This window comes from Macrotis lagotis, chromosome 1, assembly GCF_037893015.1.
Source record: "Macrotis lagotis isolate mMagLag1 chromosome 1, bilby.v1.9.chrom.fasta, whole genome shotgun sequence".
Classification (NCBI taxonomy): domain Eukaryota; kingdom Metazoa; phylum Chordata; class Mammalia; order Peramelemorphia; family Peramelidae; genus Macrotis; species Macrotis lagotis.
Window position 1 is genome coordinate 311,077,284 of NC_133658.1, and position 20,571 is coordinate 311,097,854.

The window sequence follows — 20,571 nt, forward strand, 5'->3', positions numbered from 1 at the left end:
GAATCCCTGACTTCTTTTTACATTCAGTTTAAGTGACATATTGTATACGAGGTCATTCCTGGTCTCTTTTCATAAGCCATCTGCTAGTGTCCTCCCCTCTAGGGTTACCTTACATCTTTTTAATCTTGTATGCTGATTTATATCTAATGTCTCCTACATTATAATGAAAGATCTTTGAGGGCAGAATTTGCATGTGTTCACAGCTTCCCTTTTCAAAAATTCCCTTTTCTTACCCAGTGCTTGAAACATACTATGTCCTTAATAAATTCTAGTCAATCAATTCTATTGGTGATACTACTATCCTTCTAGTCAGTCAACTATAAAAACCTTAGAGTGATCTGACTTTCTTTTCTCTCTTCACACTGACCTCTAATTGTCTGCCCAATCCAGATTTCCAACACCAGTAGTCCAATCCTACTTCTACATCTTATTTTCTACATATACATTCTCTCCAATTATACTGTTAATACCCTAGTCCCCACATCTACATGTTTTGAATGCATGGGTATGACTACATCACTTTCCTACTTAGTGCCCTTAATGGATTGCTAAAGAATAAAATAAAAACTCATTTGTATAACATTTAAAGCTCTCCAAAACTCCCTGTCCAGGCTTATTTCATATTACTCTCATTTATATATAATACATTCTATTCAAATACAACTAGTAGTTACTACATTTAAAGACTGGGAAATTCTATCTCTGGGGTTTTAAAGAGACCATTCTTCTTGCCCAGAATTCCCTTCTTTTCCAACTCCATTATTAAAACAATTAAAATCTCTTGCTTCCTTCAGGGCTCAGTTTAGGTAATGTCTTCAAATACCCACAGATGAAAATATACCCCCCTCATGTGTTCTAAGAGCATTTTGCCTGATTTCTCCTCTGTTGATACCATATTTTGAATTACCTATGAAAATACCATTTCTCCCCTATATTCTTTTTTTGGGTTTTTTTTTGGCAAGGCAATAGGGTTAAGTGACTTGCCCAAAGTCACACAGCTAGGTAATTATTAAGTGTCTGAAGCTGGATTTGAACTCAGGTCCTCCTGACTCCAGGGCCAGTGCTCTATCCATTGCATCACCTAGCTGTCCCTCTCCCCTATATTCTTAAAAAAATCTTTATATATTCAGAACCTTGCACAGAGTACATATTTATTATTGATTATATTTTACAGATCTGTAGGATATTTATATATATAAATACCATTATAGATATCAATTAAAGGGAGGCAGTATGGTATAAGGGATAGGGCAACTGACCTGGAATCCAGAAAATCTCAGTTCACATTAGCTGTGAATCACTTATCCTCTTTGGTTTTCACTTTTCTCATCTATAAAACAAGGAGTTGAACTAGAAGGTCATTTTTAGTTCTAAGTCTTTTCTTTTGTTGTTGTTCGGTCCTTTCAGTCATGTCCAACTTTTCATGATCCCATTTGGGGCTTTCTTGGCAAAGATACTGAAGCGATTTGCTGTTTCCTTCTCCTGATCATTTTAAGATGAGAAACTTAAGCAAGTGGGTTAAGAGACTTGCCCAGGATCACACGACTAGTAGTAATTGTGGCTAAGACTAGAACTGAACTCATGTCTTCCTAATTTCAAATCTGACATTGTATGCATTGTGCCACCTCACTGCCCTAAAACTATCTTATCTTCTATAAAACTCTTTCCTAGTTCTATGAAATATCAACATTTTGTTTAAACTCTAAGAAATGTCTAAGTGTAATACCACTGCCAGCAATATATATATATATATATATATATATATATATATATATATATATGTATATCACAGTGCACATACACCTGCTTATTTCTGTGATCCTTGTTCCTTTCTTCCATTCATCTGTCCTTGAAGATCTATCCTTTGTGCTAGTTTGTCTTCTAAGGTTTTTTTTTTTAACATTTCTAATGTAATAATGAAGCCTCTGAATCATCTGTTTGACTATCCTACCTTCTTTTTTAATCATATGCTGTCTTGATTACCCATTTTCAAAGCTGTCTTGTATTCTCCTTTCCTTGGAAAGTCTTCAGAGAATTTCTCCTTAGGTGATATAATTCTGTTATAACCACTACATCATACAGTTGGCAAAGGTAATTATGTCCAACTCTTAGGAAGTTCTACCAAAAGTGGTTTCCAGGTAAAAAAAGATAAATATGTAGACCTATTAAAATTATACTAAAATATCTTAAAACCTTTGACCAATTTAGCATATTCAAAACAGTTGCAAAAGAAGCTGTTTTTAAAAGTCAGTAAACTATAGAAAATATCAAAACTATAAATATTCACCAAAGATTTTTTGAAATTTTGAAACAAGTCAGGTCAATTTTTCACACCATGGCCAACATAAAAACACTTAACTATGTCCTTTTGAGACTTCCAAACAGTTGAAGATTGTGAGGTATCTGAATTTTCCAAAATAGAAAAAAAAATACCAAAACTAGCTGAAGAGTATGCTATTAATAGAAGAGATATTAAAATGCTAAATTTAATGTTTCTATCATATCTGCCATCAGAATTGAGCTCACATGAGACTTGAGACACTGAAGCCAATATAGGGCCACGTTCAGATTGCTTTGATACTGCTGAGCAAAGGCTGAGAATTTAAAAATAGGTGACTTGGGCTATTGGTAAACAATCTTTTCTGTCACCTCAGGAACTATAAATAGCTGCTCATGCTTAAGCATGGCTTAATTAAAGAAAAGGGAAATATGCTATTAATCTAATTTATCTAAATTCATATTACATTTAGAGCTGCTTCTCTGGTTTCTTATATACATGCTAGTTTTGGCAATAATTCTGAAAATATTTTTATAATTCATAAGGTACCTATGCTACATTTTTGAGAATGTCACAACAAAAGGCTTTAGAGCTCATAAGACGAACATATTTTAATTCTCTAGTATTCTCATCTTGACAGCTACCAAAAAAAAATCTATTTTACAAAAAAAAAAGGATTTTGTTTTTCTGCTTTCCTTGGAAAGTGGAAGTGCTTCCACACAATGGGCAATTCTCAAGTAAATGCTGCATTCCTTACATGTGGTTGACCTCCTGATTTTATTCATCAACATTTTTACGATTTAATAGCAGAAAATGCTATTGTAACTGCTATGTCATAGAGCCACAGAGTTAAATTAGGCAAGAAAGAGTGGAAGATACTTTAACAATCAAACTGTCACTGAAATTCTGGAGCAGTACTTTACAATGAAATAGCCACTGTAATATCTCAACCTTGTCTAAATCCCTGCATTAGGCACATCTACTGAAAAAAAAAAGGTTCAACTTGGTATCCAGTTGATGGATATTTCATCAGAGAGAAATTGTTCCCCAGGTATACATCTGATTAACTAGATGATTAGGGCTATCAAATCTAAAAATAGAATTTAAGAAGTAATGTCATTATAATGTTTAATTACTGATATTCTAAGAATGTAAATTTACATTACCCAGGCATCACCTTCACCAAACTAGAAAATTTTCAGAAAATTTTATTTTGGGTATGCTATTATGGTGTGACCACTATGGGTTAGTGAATCTCTTAGAATCCCATCTTTCTTGTGTAAGCTTAAAATGTTTTCATTTATTTCAGAGTTGAAACTGTCACAGAGTAGCTAGACATATGTCCCAACCCCTGAAAAACAGTTCTTTTCCTATGGTCCTTCAGACACCATGCCTTTCTTCTGAGGTCAACCTTTCCACAGGACAGATTAACCCCAAGATATAACACCTGACCTGGAGATCTCTACCATACATAGATCACAACATCAGGGCAATGGATGCTACCCTCACACCTAAACTCAAATCTAATCTCCCCATTCCACTAAATACTCTGAAACCATTCTTTACAAAGTAAACAACTTGCTCTCACATTAGATCTTCTTCCACATTTCCCCCATACTGTGACTTGCTGAAATGTAACACTCTTGAAATTATTTGATTATTTATATCTCTCTCCAAGACTGGCTACTGTTTCTCTCACATCTTCTAACACAAAGAACATGGAACAGGAGTTGACAAACTTTCCACTCATATTTCAGACAATCCTTCTGATAACATCATAGTAGTCACCTCTTTTTTCTTTAAAACTCACTCAATACTAGCCAGATTCTTACAGTTGTTATCTATGGACCTCTGAATCACTCTTGCTCTCTCCCTATCAAGTAGGTCTGGAATCTGAGTCTTTCTCCAACATAATCAACGCTACCTTTGAACACTCCAGTTTAACAGTTACTCAACCCTTTAATTCATCTAACTATAATCTACCTCAACACTACACAAGAGCCATGCTCCAACCAATATCAAATAAATGCTTTTGGGAGTTTTCAGGCTTTGTTATTTGATGAGATGGATCTCCATTAAGAATACTGAAATCTAGGCACCTATCCTATTCAGACTTGATTATGATTGGCTTTAAAAGTCCTCCAACAGTAAAAGAAATTCACTAAAATACTCTAAAAATTTTCAAATTATGAATACTGAATAATTTAAAAATATTTGGGGCTGTGAATGTTTTCCAGAAATTGTATCCTGAATTCAGCAGTCCAGAGTCCCATTGCCCTCCCTAAAACTTCCAAATAAAGATCATGGAAATAGTAGAAAATTTATATTGTAAATATATGTATAGATATTTAATTGGTTTACAAAAGCATAATGAAACCAATATTATCAAAATCATAGTCTACAAAGAATCAAAATCAATTCAAGAAATTAGATATTCTATTTAAGTGATCCTTTAGTTTAAATTTTTTTAAGGCTAACACCTCAGAGACTATTCATAACTCTTCTAAGGTTATTATGTCTGCATGTTATATATAGTACCACTCAGATTAATTATGTTTATAAGCTCCCAAGTTCCATAAAAATAATGAAAATATATTAGTAACAGCACCTAACCAAATTTTTCCTTTTTTACCCTCTTTTAGTTTCTAGTACCCTATTTTTAAGCTGTTCTAATTTTTTTTTCCAATTACAGAGATAGTTTTCAACATTCATCCTTTAGCAAGCTTTCGAGTTCCATATCTTTCTACTATCTTCCTTTCCATTCCCTCTCCCTATGGCAGTGAACAATCTGGTATAAGTTGTACATGTATAATTATGTTTAACATATTTCCAAATTAGTCATCTAACTAAATTTTTCAAAGTTAAATGTGTATCAATCCTAACCTTAGAGGATCCACCACTGAAAATTCTATGATGTCTTTCATCGTATTTCAGTGTTTAGCACATAAATGTCTTCTTCTGATCTAGCTTAAATCACTTAAATTACATTTTAATTTAACATATTTCCCTGTAGTGTCAGAAATCTTAAACTATTTCCCTCCCTTCACTATAATTTTGAATACCTTTGTTAATTTAAATACTATCCAATTTTTCATGTTTCACACTTAAAATAAGGATGCAAAAATTAAAGATAATAAAAAGAAATATGTGACACTCTAGCATGGTATATTATATCAAAATGTTTATGTTAACATTAAAGGTATAACAATTGTGTGTTTAAGAGCAATATTTAAAATGTATGATTGTTTAGTTAGTATTCTGTTTTCCTATTTAAAAGCTATAACTGAGTAGGAAAATAACAAATTTATTTAATAACAAATAAAAAAACCTACCAAAAAAACCCTAAGTATTTAGACAACATTGTCCTAGTCAAAAAATGTACCTATTTATATAATCTACAGATATAACCCCACAGAAGAACCAAATCTGAAGTGATAGCCTTGAAAGAAAACAAAGCCAAAATCAATCAGAAAAGACTAGATGATACCTCCCTTTCTGGGTTCACAATTATAAAATATTAGATTGATTAATACTTGAAAATCTTAAGTTTTCTGCCTGTGAAACCTGGAGAGTATACCAGAACCATACCAGGAAACTGAATTGCTTCCATTTGAATTGTCTTAGGAAGATACTGAAGATCACCGAAGAGGATAAGATATCAGACCCTGATGTTCTTTCCCAAATTAAATTACCAAGAATTCAAATTCTATTACAGAGAGCACAACTCTAATGGAATGGCCACATTACTTGAATGCCAAAGTATGTTTTTTATGGAGATTGCACACAGGGAAAGCAATCAATGGTGGTCAGAAAAAGGAATACAAGGACACTTTCAAGAACTTTGGAATTAATTTTGTGACATGGGAGACACTGGTATGGATAACCCAGTATGGCATACCATCATCAGAAAAGTAACTCTATAAGCAAAGAAGAATTGAATTGTTCAAATTAAGAAAATTCACCCCCAAATTTTCACATCTTCTATTTGTAGCTTATCTGTGGTAGAGCATTGAGTTCATTAGTGTGATTGGACACAGTTGGACACTGTGTAATTTGTCTCACATAGTGTTGTCATTTTGATTCTCTTTTCTTTTTCTTGCAAGGAAATGGGATTGAGTGACTTGCCCAAGGTCACACAAGTAGGTGATTATTAAATGTCTGAGGCTGCATTTGAACTCAGGTCCTCCTGACTCCAGGGCCAGTGCTCTGTACACTGCACAACCTAGCTACCCTTATTTTGGTTCTCTTTGAGAAGAATGGACAACCCCCAACCACACCACCCACTTGAAAAATCTTCAATATTATTCACACTGTTAGACATTATGGATTTATTCCTTTTTTGTGCTGACAAAAAAAGGAAAAATTTGTATTGATTCTTACATTCTCTTTCTCACTATGATGTTTGACCTTTTAATTATTCTACAGATGTCTTTAGAAACATTTAATGAAAGTTGGTTAATTTCATATAGATAGATAGATATATACTCCAAAATTGAAATATGATAAAATATTATTTCATTTACAGTTAAGGAATGATTACTAAATAATAAACTATGGCTCTTAATTTTCAGAGATAACTTTTAATTTTGGAGGATAAAAAGGAAATTTTCTCATTTTACATTTTTCTCCTTTGGGGAAGATTAATAAATAATAGTAAAAAGATGATGATACTGATAATAGCATTTATATAATTCTTTAAGGCCTTTAAATATAATCCCATTTTATTTTCACAATTCTGAGAGGTAGGCACTAGTTGACACCCTCCTTTTAGAGAAGAAACTGAGGTAGACAAAGATAAAGTGACTTGGCTGTGGTCATATAAATAGTAATTATCACAGACAGGATTTGAACTTAGGTCTTCCTGAATATAGATCCAGCATTCTATTCATTTAACCATGTAGCTGCCATTGACTTATTTATTTATATATTATTTATAAAATTTTCACAAAAATTATTTATTTTTTATTTGCTTTTGAGGTACAATGAAGAATATTTCAGATGAAGAGACAGAATAATGGACTACTTTTGCTTTCTAACATGTAGCAAAGGGTAATGTGGCAACTCCTTTTAAACAATCCCTTCAAATGGGATTAGAATCTAAAGCTATATCTAGATATATGACATTTCAAACTGTTCTGACTACATGCACCAGATAAAATGGATTGTGTGAGTAAGCTCTATTGTAGAAGGAAGCAAAATAATCTCTCAGCTGTACCAGCACAGTCAGAGTGTCACCTTCAATGGTATTTTTAAATATAAGCTTTTCAACGGTTTCAAGTAATTTTTTTTCTGTTTATTCTACCCATAACAGAATTCTGAAGAATCACAGCAACTGATAAGAAGTTAATTTCAGGAGTAAAGTGAGATGATATAAACCACTGAAACAACTCAAGAAAGTTGAATTACACCAGCATTAGAGTTAGTTGAGCTTTGAAAAACCAACTATAAAGAGGTAAAATTTATGAAACCCAGTCATCTGTAAGTAAGATTATAAAAAGTCAGAAATATGAAATTCCTTTTTCTTTTTCTAAGAGCAAATTAAGGAAAATGACACCAAAACTAAAAATGAAGCTCTGCTGAAATAGAAACTTTATAGAAACTACTGTTTATATAGTATTTTAAAGTATGGAAAGTTCTTTGCATACAATGTTTGAGTGAGGTTCTAAACTCAGGTTTTCTTGAATTCAAGTCCAGCACAAAGCCACATACTAAAGAAAAAAGAAAAAAAAACACCAAAAGGGTTGCATGACCCTTTTGTTAATCATAATTTGAAAATAGGAAAACCATTAGTCACAGAGCATATGTGAAGTATTTGGCAATTCATCAGATTAAAGGGAATAACTTGCCACTAAAGGACCATAACAGTTTCTCGGGATCCTAAAGGGGTAGCTATGTAAAAGTTTTTCACTGAAGTGTTTTTTGCCTTAAAGGAAATTAAAGAATAGAAAAGCAGTTTTTCCCAGCAGGTGTTAAATAGACTATTCTCTAGACTCAAAGATATGAAGGCCTACCATACAGTCATTAATTACCCCCAAGTAATTAGGGTTCCCAACTCATGTTCTCCTCTGCTTGCTTTTTCTAACTGTGACAACTGTTCTTGCTCTTGCCTTCTATGAAGTAAAAGTGAATATTTTAGCTTTTTTTGTTATTTAGTAAATGTTTCATGTTTAGGAGTCAATGGTGTCACTATGACTGATTTGTGTAACTGGGATCTTCAAACACTAAAGTGGGAGGTAGTAGAGGTGTATTCCCCCTCCCCACACTAGGGTTTAAGGAATGTAAAAAAAAGTTTGATTAGTAGTTGCATGATTATGATTGTGGCTGGTCATTTTACTGGGGAATCACTGCAATCTACTGAAGTGGTTGTAGGTAGAATTTCTTAAAAGCCAGTTATAACCCAAGAAGAGAGAGGGAGATTGGAGAAAGGTGAGGGTAGGTGCTATGCCTCTTTATTCCTGGGTTCCAACTAAAAATGACTATTTAAAAAGATGTTATTTAAAATGTCTATGTCTGTCAATCAGTAAGTTATGAAAATCCCTTAGAAGTTATTATATTAGTCACTATATACAAATTGAGGAGAGAAGTTCTGAGGGGAAAAAAAGACAGGCATCTAAGTGGTACAGTGGATAATGTGCTGGATCTGGAGTCAGAAAGACCTGAATCTAAAGCTGACCACATGCTATACATGACCACTGGGCAAATCACTCAATCTCTGTGAGTCTCAATTTCCTCATCTGTATAATGGGGATAATAATACTACCTCCCGGGGTTGTGGTGGGGATAAAATGAAATAATATTTGTAATGGCTTTTACAAATCTTAACATACCACAAACATGTTAGCTATTGTTATCATTAACTTAAATGGGGGAAAAAACACACGGGTCCATTGAAAACACATATCTTTGAAACCTTCACTTTCAAATAATTTATTATTGTCTAAAAAACAAAATGAATAGATCAACAAAATTTTTAGTTAATTTCTCTTTTGTGTGAGTATAAGGATTTTCTATAGATACTTTTACCTTTTTAGCAACTGACTTTATGGATATAATCATTCAATATCCATTTGTTAAGTTCTTCCTATAAGTAAAAACAGCATATTCATATTTAGAGTAATGGCAAATGGTATGCCATGAACTTATTGAAAGACTTTATTAGGACATTTATAGTTTATTGACCTTAAATTGATAATGTTTGTGACTTTTCTTAATTTTTTTCAGAAGAAGATACCACAAATCAAAACCTGGAATGGTCAATTCATTTTCCTTCTCAATATTCAATATTTATCAGTTTGATGTTTGATAATTTTCAGAAATTTTTAATTCAAAAAAATTTACATTATAAACTACAAAGGTTTCTCCTTTGATCTCTTGATCTTTTTTATCTAATATGACTTTAATGAAGTGCATAAGGCAAAAATATTACAAAAACACTAAATAATTCCTAAAATTGCCTATTTTAAAAAGAGCTATTTTCAAATGCACCAGAACTTTGATAAGTAAAGGTGAAAAATCTCCTGGAAAAAATTAATAGAAGAAAAGTGCCATTATTGAATCCCTGAGATTGCTGCTTTAAGACTCATATCATCAAAAAGACATTAGAAATGCTATTTTAAGCAGCATTTATGCTACCAAATTTGGGGTAGTCATATGAAATGCTCTTCAAAAGTTGAAATATCTGGACATTTCTGGCTAAGAATGACTTTGTTTGTTTCTTTTTTCTATGGGTCTCTAAGGAAGAGCTCACGTATGCTGAATTGCCAAAATGCTATTTCTACTCAAATTCAATCCTTTCATGTCACTCTAATCATCTAAAATCCTTCCAAATAATATTAATTCACATTTATATGAATTTTATTTATATAAGGATACTTATATGGCACTTTTCTGAATAGGATAATTAAGATTCAGAGAGGAAAAGTAATTTGTACATAGTCATACAACTAGAAAATACTAGATCTAGCATTGAAAGTCAGTGTTTTTTCACTATTACATGATTTCTGCTAAAAAAATCTTTTAAATATGAAGGACACAGGAAAACAAGAAAAACACTTTAATTTTTATTTGGGGCATACAAACCATCTTCTGTCTTTGGTTGAATGATAATTATAACTTTATAACTTTACATGGAATGAGCAAAAACTAAAGAGAGTAGTAGTTTTTCCCTCTGCCTTTATTTTTTTTAAAAGACACCATTTGGATCCATGGAAACAATGTAAAGACTACAAACTGCCTTCTGGGGGGGGGGGGAGGGAAACAGGATTGGGAGGGAAATTGTAAAATTCAAAATAAAATCTTTCAAAAAAAGAACAGTAAAAAAAAGATACCATTTGGGCATGGAAGAGAGGGGGAAGCAAAATTAGCTGCGGAAAGTTTCATTTTATAAAATGCTTTAGAAAATTTCTTTTGTTCCTTTGTGTGACTATTGATGATATGCTCTAGTGAGTAAATAATTTTTCTTTCCTATGTAGGGAGGGAATATTTCCAATATCCAGAAGGAAAAAATATCCACAATACACACAAGAAAAATATTCCACAAACATAAAAGGAAAAAAGAAAAAGCTTTATATACTAGTTTAAAACTATAAAGGGCCAACCTGAACTTTTGGGGGGTTGGTTGGGGAGGGAAGAGGTAAACCCCTCTTCTAAATACTTCAATTTCCTTCACATTTAGACAATTCATTTGTGGAAGCTCCTGTCCTTGCATTCTCAATACAATGAAGCAATTCATTACCTTTCCCTCTTTCCCATGTAAATGACAACTCCATTAATCAATTAAAGAGCAGGATGTTTACATTATACATATTTAAAGTTTAATAGAACATATGAGTTTCTTTCCAAATGAAAAGGAAGCAAAATAAATAGATAAAAGGCAGAAGTGGATTGACCTGGTCTTTTTCAGTTTCCAGTTTTTATCATGAATATTTATCAAACACATTCACTAACTTGCTACTCTATCTCCTAATCTGAGTGTGGAAGTAACCCTAATTCCAGAAGGTGACATCAGTGGAGCTTAGGCTCAGGCAGGTATCAAATTGAAAAAGTCTTCAAATATAAATAGATTTATCCCAAGCACATCCCAAATCAAGTTTAGAAATGCTCATCACCAGAAGATAATTAATTTCTTTGGTAGTAGAAAACAATGAAACCAACTACTAAGTGTGAAGGGAATTATGAACTGCATCAGTAGGAAAATCCACATTACAAAATAACAAACTCCTGAAACCTTTGTAAAACTACATTAAAAAGAAGCATATTTATTTAAAACATTTGACAATATATACAAAATACATATGGAAGCCCTCGTAGAACACAGTTCTGGAAGATTCAATGATGATTTGTTGTCCAAGTACCACCAGGCTGGCTGAGAGTAGAAAGGTTCATCACTAAAATGATTACCATCAGGTGATATTATTTAGCTACAGCAAATCACAAACTATTTTCTAAGATGCAGTGGGTTTGCTTCTCCTTGAGCATGTTCTGGTGTTGAAGGAAGAAAGGTGAGAGAGGTGAGAATCTCAGTGTATCTGATCTTACAGTCAGTCAACATTGGATAAGTATTTGTTGAATGAGCAGGACATAATTTGGTTCTGGAGGGGATTGAAAGACTGCAGGAAAACACCCAATTTTAAATTATTTGGACTGACCCTGCTTTCTAATAACTTAACATTCCAAGAGGAAAGACCAATATTATGATCAGTCATGACTGACTACTTGTCACTGTATAAGAAAAATGGACATGATCATACAGATTGAAAGTATCAATACCAGGACCACAAATCCAGGGCTCATTCTACTCTGCCATGAGACCTTAAACATAGGCTGACAGGAAAACAGATTTCAGGTTTGAAATGATCAATTAATCCACTCGTCCCATTTTATGAATGAGGAAACTGAGACCTAAAAAGATTAAATTGTCCAAGGTCACAACTATAAATGAGGGAGGCTGAGTCTTGAATCCTAATAGAATGATCCTAAATCCATTTTTTAATCAGATGGTTGGGAAATTGTTAATTAATCACTGAATATAATACTCTGGCTGCTATGTATGTATACACTTACATAGAAACTCCTTGAAGACAGAGCTTGTCCTTTTTCATCTTTGCAACCTCAATACCTAATACAGTACTGTGCATATAATAAGTTATTAATATATGTCACCAAAATGAATACAATCAAAGCATACACTAGTTTGAAGATGAAAATGCAAAAAACCCCACCCATTTTAAATTATTCTTCTCTCATTGAAGAGTTCTTCCTTTCCTATTAAATCAGTATTGCATTGATGGTAGGAGCTGAAAGAAGATTTAACAGATTGTAAACTACAATTTTAGATTTTTAAAAATTAATGAACAGGAAGCAGCTAAGTGGCACAGTGGATAGTTCACTGGCCCTGGAGTCAGGAGGACCTGAGTTCAAATCCAGTCTCAGACTTAATAAATAAGTAGCTGTGTGACCTTGGGCAAGTCACTTAACCCTATTGCCTTGCAAAAAAAGAAAAACAAAAGACAAATTAATGAAGAGGAATCTTCCTTCTACTTCTCTTCTTCTTTCTTTTCTTTCCTTTCTCTTTTTTTCAGGACTGTTCCATGAACAGATAGGTGTTTAATGTATTATATAGCCTTTCAAGAATGCTCAATATCAGAAAATAACTCAAGCAATCAATTAGTAAATATTTACAGATGATAAACTCTAACAAGGCCTTCATCACTCTTAACTCAGAGTTCTAAATGTGGGGTTTTACAGAGGAAAAGGAGGCATAAATTTAAGAATAAATAAGACTATATATGTGGTGTCATGAACATTTACTTTCATGTTCATATAGACCTAAAAGGAGAGACCTGGTATTTGTCTTTTGGAAACTATCAAACACTCTGCTGGTGCCCAAACAGCAAAAATAAGAACACAATATGATACCAATAAAATTTTTCTCTTAATTTTAAAAGCCCAAGCAATAAAAGCAATGAAGTCTGACGAAGAAGAGAAGGAAAAATACAATGGAGTTATTACCCTTTTATCATTATTAAATTTTTGAGAAAGTTACACATTTTTATTTCAGACCATATTGAATGCAGTCTTTGCAGCAATAAAATCTTACAACCTGTTATGTATTCTAAAAATATACAGACTTTCTTGTTATATACCTTCAGATGAATGAACATGTGTATAAAAGAAATAACTCAACTGAATGCTACACAAAATAAGTCAAACAAAAAACAAGTGAGATACATTTAAAAAATACATTTTATTCCTGTAAAAATTTAGACAATATTACCTCATCAGTGTTGTAGATAATCTGAAGTCCTGAGGAAATCATTTCCACAAGATAAAGCAGGTAAAGGGACACAGCATTTATCTGAAATAAAATGACAACATGAAAAAAGGTCAAGAGGAGATATCCAGGACAATGTATTATGAAAGCAAGAGAAAAGGTAAAATTTGAAGCCATTTGTGATAATAGTGGCAAATAAAGTTTCCCTTCTCCTAAAACATGATTAATCTGTTGGCAAAACTCATTGAAAAATACTTTCTTGTATAATGCTATAATAATAACAGAATTGTAGTGATGGGTGACATTTGATTAGGAAATCTGCTTCAAGCAATGTTGTTAAAAGCTGTCACTACAACATTTGTTTTCAAAGATTTATTTGCAAACTCTAGATTTAAAGTACTTTTGTTTAGGATTAAAATTTTGTCCTATAGGCATTAGAGGGTGCCAAATTATCTTCAATGTACATATATAAATGAAAAAGTTACTGGTAAATGACATATTAACATGTTAGTACTGACATAAACAGTAGGACATACATCTAGAAAATAGATCTTTCTGACTTTCCATGAATAAAGTATTGATGTAGTTACCTGCAGGGATGTATTAATTTTAATCAACAGGACAAAATATAATATAAATTATATTAATGGAGATATGAGTTACTTTCTTATTTTAACTTAATAGTCTATTAAAACAGTATTCTCACATGGCAAACTATAGCAGCAGAGGACATGAGCAAGAAACAATGACCAATGTAACTACATTAACAGAATAACATTCTCTTAAATCTGTGAAAGGCTGAAAAGAGAAGTGAAAGTGACAAGGACATTTAAATATTTACTTGAAGTAAAGAAAATTGCTGTTCTCTAAGTCCTAATTGCACCTTTTTGTGTCCTTTGTGTCCTACCCACAGAGAATTTATTGAATGTTCTGGCAGGGAATCCATCAAACCAAATGGTCCCACATAATATGTAAGTAAGACCATTCCAGGGCACATTCATAGCATGGGAATACCTCTTTGTTTCAGAGATCATGACTACTATGAATTTCTTCAGGCTGTCCTGAGCGACCTTGTTCAGACTTGCTCTGCAGATAACGTTAGTTCAAAGATTCTCTAAAGTTTTCATGAGTCTAAACAAGTACAACAGGACATTGTAATTGTTTACTGTAGTTCCCAGCTTGAGTTAAATAAATATTTGTATAGTCTCTAAACTGACCCAATTCTAATGGGTTTTCCAGCCTTACCAAATAGAGAAAATTCCTCTAAACTCTGATACTATAGGACATAATAGATTTATTGTTTCATTAATGCAGGTAATGCAAATTGCAACCCATTCATTCCATTTCATCCTGGTTGAATCCTAATGCTCTTCCAACAGAATTTCATCACCCTGTGTATCTGAACTGGCTGTTCCCCCATGTTCTCTCTTCTCATCTCTGCCTCATGAAATTCATGCTTTCCTTCAAAATTTAGATTAAGACATTCTATATGAAGCCTTAGCCTCTGCTGTCTTCCCTCATGAAACTACTGTGTTATATTCATTTGACAACTCCAACTATCTTTCAGGTATCTTAAACAATATGTTCAGAATAAATCTATAAACTTACTATATCCAGAACTGAATTCATTTTCTTTTCCACTAAATGTTCCTCACCCCCATCTCCCAACTTATCTATTAGGGTAGAAAGTAACATTGTTTTCCAGGTCCTTCACAGGAGTCTGGATTGATCCCTTAACAATCTCTCACCCTCAAATTCAAAGCCTGTTGAGTTAACCTTTGCAAAATCTATTAAATACACTCTCTTCTGTCTTCTGACCCTGCCAAAACTCTAGGACAGTCCCCCCAACACTTGGCCTGCCTCAAGTCTCTCCCCCCATCACCTTTAATCCATCCTCCTTTAAGTCACCAAATTCATTTTTTCTAAAGTTCAGGAATGACTGTTTCTCCTACTCCTCAAAAGACTCTGGAGGCTTCCTATCACTTCCATTATCAAATGCAAAATGCTCTGTGACTTTCACAATCGAGACCTACCACTTTACCTTCAGTCTTGTGATATCTTATTTTCTACCATATACTTTCTGATCCAGTGACACTGGTCTCCTGGATGGTCCACAAACAAGACCCTCCTGCTCTCAGCTCTGCCATTTTTTTCTGGCTGTTCCCTATATCTGGAATGCTCTGCTTTCTCTTCTCTATCTTCCTTTAAGTCCTAACTAAAACCTCTTTTTCTAGAAGAAGCCTTTCTCAATTCTGGTGCTTAATTCTAGCACCCTCCCCCCTTTTTTTTAAACATTGCCTATTTTAATATAATTTGTTTGAATATATTTGTCTATCTCCCTCTTTAGATTGTGATATCTCTGAAGGCAAGGACTCTTTTACATCTTTTTATGTCCTTATCACATAGAACAATGTCTGGTGCATTTGTCATGAAGAAATTTTCAGTTGTGTCTGATTCTATCCTATTTGGGGTTTTCCTTGCAGAGAAGCTGGAATGATTTCATCATTTCCTTTTCCAGCTCATTATACAGATACAGAACTGAAGCAAATCAGGTTAAATGAATTGCCTCAGGGCCACATAGCCATTCAGTGTCTAAAGGTAGGATTTTAAGTCAGGTAGATGAGTCCTCCTGACTCCAGCTCCAGTGCTCTATGCATTATGGCACTACTGAGCTACCCCATTATGTGCCTGGCATATAGTAGACATAATGTTTATTATCTGAATGCATAAAAATTCAAAAAGAGATCAGAACGTAATGAACAAATATATTATGAAAGAAAATAAATAAAAAATTCTTGAGTGAGTCAGTCTTTTAACCTAGCAATTTAACTACTGGACATAGAATCCAATAAAGTTAAGGACAGAAACAAATATCTGATATACAGAAAACCATTCATGGCAGCACTGTTTATTCTGGTAAAGAACAAGAAACAAAACATGTGAACACTCTTTAGGAAGAGGTTGAAAAAAATTATGGTATATAAATGTAGGAATATTATTGCATTATATGAAATGAGAAATAAGATTTATTCCAAGAAATATAAATTTCAATGAAGTAACACACAGAGGAGAACCAGAAGAACTACACAATGATAGCAATAAAAACCAAAAGAACTATAAGAGGAAGTTAAGTGGAAAATAATGGAAATACTTAGAGCTCTTAGAGGAAATAATAACACACCTTTCCCTCACATTTGAACTAATGAACTAGCACTTATTTTTAAGAAAAAATAGTGTATACATTTTACATTGACTGCTCTTGGTTTACTCTTTTTCTTTGCTATAAAGATTCAATTTAGTGAAGGAAAGACTAATAATAGGAAATTACTGTTATATAAAGACAAATGGCATCAATAAAATATATTATTAATATTCAATGACCTAATTGCAGTTTTCAGTAAAAAAGAATTCTTCAAATTTCCCAAATAACAGTAAGAATTGTTCAAGGATTTTTATATAAATATTTAAATATTTTAAATAAAAGTTTTAAGTAAAAAATTTAAAATATTTTTAAAAGAAGATAATAAGAATACATTTAAATCAGAAAACAAATGGCAGTTAGGAAAGAATAAAAAAAAACATAAAGGGAGAATCTATTCCAAAAGTAGGCTGTCAGGGGCGGCTAGTTGGCACAGTGGATAAAAGCTCTGGCCCTGGAGTCAGGAGTACCTGAGTGCAAATCTGGCCTCAGACACTTAATAATTACCTAGCTGTGTGGCCTTGGGGCAAGCCACTTAACCCCACTGACTTGCAAAAACCTAAAAAACCTAAAAACAAAACAAAAAAAAAAGTAGGCTGTCAGTGAGGGAATAACAGATATGGATGACAAAGATAGAAGAAGAAAATTTGGTAGAAGAAAAGCAAAAGGCAAAAATCTTTTTAATATATATATATATATATATGCACAAGTAAAAGTGATTGACAGATTAAGCAATAATTAATTAACTTAAAAAATAATAGGCTATCCAGAAGAACAAAATGAATTAGAAACATCACATACCACAATGTAGGAAACAATACAAGAAAACTGAGCAGTACCTTTGAATATTACAACAAACTGAATTCGAATAACAAAATTCTAATCGACCTAAATCAAAATCAAATAAAATCCTAACAGATCAGTATCAAAAAAAAAATCCAGGCTTACCATAATAAGGAACAAAGTAATTAAATTTACAATTTATATTTGGGTACAAAAAACACATTTTGCAAATCATACAAGAAAGAACTTTGACTATTCAGAAATAATTAAAATCAGTCAAGAATAACTCAGAGGCATAAAAATTGAAAAAGACAACACAAAAAAAGCAAAAGATCTCAAGATAGAGCCCAAAACTATATTTTGCAACGATATGTCTAATTATCAGTGAAAAAGTTAGATCTTCAAGAGTCATTTAGGGTATTCCTAGAAACAAAGATAAATAAGCAGACTGATTTGAGAAATACTTGAAAACAGGGATAAAAGCATATAATTATTAGTTTGCAAACTCCTTGAAGGCAGAGATTATTTTTTTAGCTCTTTTTGTCTTCCCAGTGCTTTATGCAAAGTATGGGAAAAAGTAGGTACTGAATAAATATTTATCAACTATTGATTGATTGATAAGTATAATTTTCCAAGAGACTAAGACAATTCTCTCTTGTTTATAGGCTGTTATCTCAGAAAATTAATTTAAAGATAAAAGAATAAAAGGAGATCAAGAGACAAAAAATGATTTAGGGTACTAACGATTTTAAATTATCTTAAAGCAGTGGTGTCAAACTCTAATAATATGCTGCAGACTAACTGAGAAAACCACAAACTAATATCTCTTTTGGACTACCTTGTATTATTTTTTTTAACAATTTCCTATTACAGTTTCATCAGTTTCTGGGGCAGAATTTCAAGTTTGATTCTGTCTTAAATATCAGAGTAGAAAAAAAGAAGAGTTGCAATAATATTCCTCAGACTAACTACTGGGCTTACCTCTGTGTGAATTATGAAGGGAAAACAAGGAGAAACAGTGAATAGGAACAGGGAGCACTTAAAGATGCCCTGAAGAATGACTTGGTCAAAGAACAAGGTAAAGGGACATAAGACCTATCTGAAAAAGAATAATGATGACACAAAAGAGAAAATTTTCTAGGAAACAGCTAATGCATTCCTCAGAAGAAAAAAAATTTCTCTAAAAAAAAGTACTTTAAGATAAAGCATCGATGGATTGAGTATACAATTTGAAAAATTAGGAAGAGGAGTGAAGCCAAGGTGATAGAGGAAAGACAACTGTACTCTCTGAACATTCCTTCCAAACAACTTTGAAATAATTCCCCAAATCAAATTTTGAAATTGCAAAGTTACAAAAGGTCAGAGAGATACATTTTTTCAGCCTGAGACAGTCAAGTAGGTCAGCATAAGTCTGGGACACCAGGGTGAGGTTAGCCCAGAGCCTACACAGGAAAAAACCAGAGCAGGCTTTGGAGGTGTCAGCCATAGTAGTAGTAGTAGCAGCAGCAGCTATCTTTCAGTTGATACAATGAAATGGTTCTCAAAAGAAGAATTAGAAGTTATTAACAAACAAAAAGATTGTACCAAATATCACAATAAAAAAAGAAGAGAAATGGAAATACAAATAAAAAACTCATACAAAATGAAACCAAAAATTATTATAATTTTCAAACTTAATACTGAGACAATAAAACTTCTTTCCTTCATTGTATAGTGAGGGACCCTGGTATGGAATTGTGGATGTACTTTGGATGGGTTTTAAATGTTTTTGCTGAATTACTTTTCTTTTCCTTTTAAAGTGTTTGTTAAACTCAATTGGGTACAGAATTATCTTACCCTATGGAAAATGAGCAAGAGGAGGGGATAAGAGAAGAAAGGGTTGCTGATAGACAGAAGGGCAAATGGGGAGGGGGAGAAGGTAGAAATAAGACACTTTTGAGGAGTGACAGGATGAAAGAAGAAAGAGAGAATAGAATAAATGGGAGGAAATCGGATTGAGGGAAATAGCAATCAAAACTGAAAAAAAATGTTGAAGTTTCTGATAAAGGTCTCATTTGTCAAATATACAGAACTGATTAACAAAAATAATTCCTTCTCCAATTGATAAATGATCAAAAGCTATGAAGTCAATTTTCAGATGAAGTAATCAAAGCTTTCTATAGTCATATGAAGCCATATGCTTTAAATCACTACTGTTTGGAGAAATGCAAATTAAAATCTAAGGTGTTACACCTATTAGATTGGCTAGTAGGAAAGAAAAGAAAAAACAAAGGGAGAAGATGTAAGTAAATTGAGACATTAATTTATGCTGAGGGAAGTGTGAACTGATTCAACCATAATATAGAGTAATTTGAAACCATGCCCAAAGGTCTAGAAAAACCACATATATCTTTTGATCTAGCAATACCACTTCTGGATCTATATCCCTAAAGAGCTAAAAAACAAAAAGGAAAAAGGTCTATATGTACAAAAATATCAATAGTAGCTCTTTTTTTAAGTGGCAAAAAATTGAAAATTGAGGGGATGTCCATCAACTAGGGAATGGCTCAACAAATTGTGGTATATGAATGCAATGTGTTATAAGAAATAATGTGCTTTAAGAAATAATGAATAATATGCTCTCAGAAAAACCCCAAAAGACTTACATGAACAAAGTACAAATAAATAGAGCCAGGAGAATGTTGCATATAGTAACAGCAATACTGCAAGATGATCATATGTGAATCACTTTGCAATTCTCAGACTCTCAGCAATACAGTGATCCAAGGCAAGTCTAAAAGACTTAAGCTGGAAAATGCTATCCATTCCTGGAGATAAAATCTGATGGAATTTGAATACAAAGTGAAGCATACTTTTTTACTTTATTTTTCTTGGAGGTTTTTTATTAGTTTTCTTTTACAACATGACCAAAATTCTAATATAATAAAAATTACAATTCTAACTAAATTACTTATTCAGGACCAATTAAACTACCAAAAACTATTTTACACAGCTAGAAAAAATAGTAAAAAAATTCATCTGGAGCAACAAAAAGTCAAG

At 32.7% G+C, this 20,571-nt stretch overlaps 1 protein-coding gene across 3 annotated transcripts in view; it reads right to left on the reverse strand.

Annotated features, from left to right (window-relative positions):
• PHKB (phosphorylase kinase regulatory subunit beta) overlaps window positions 1-20,571 on the reverse strand; it is a 256,778-nt gene that overhangs the window by 166,176 nt on the left and 70,031 nt on the right. For all 3 annotated transcript variants that reach the window (XM_074211412.1, XM_074211413.1, XM_074211414.1), the window contains one exon: window positions 13,554-13,634. In XM_074211412.1, the coding sequence (XP_074067513.1) occupies window positions 13,554-13,634 (81 nt within the window). The remainder of the gene's footprint in view (window positions 1-13,553; window positions 13,635-20,571) is intronic.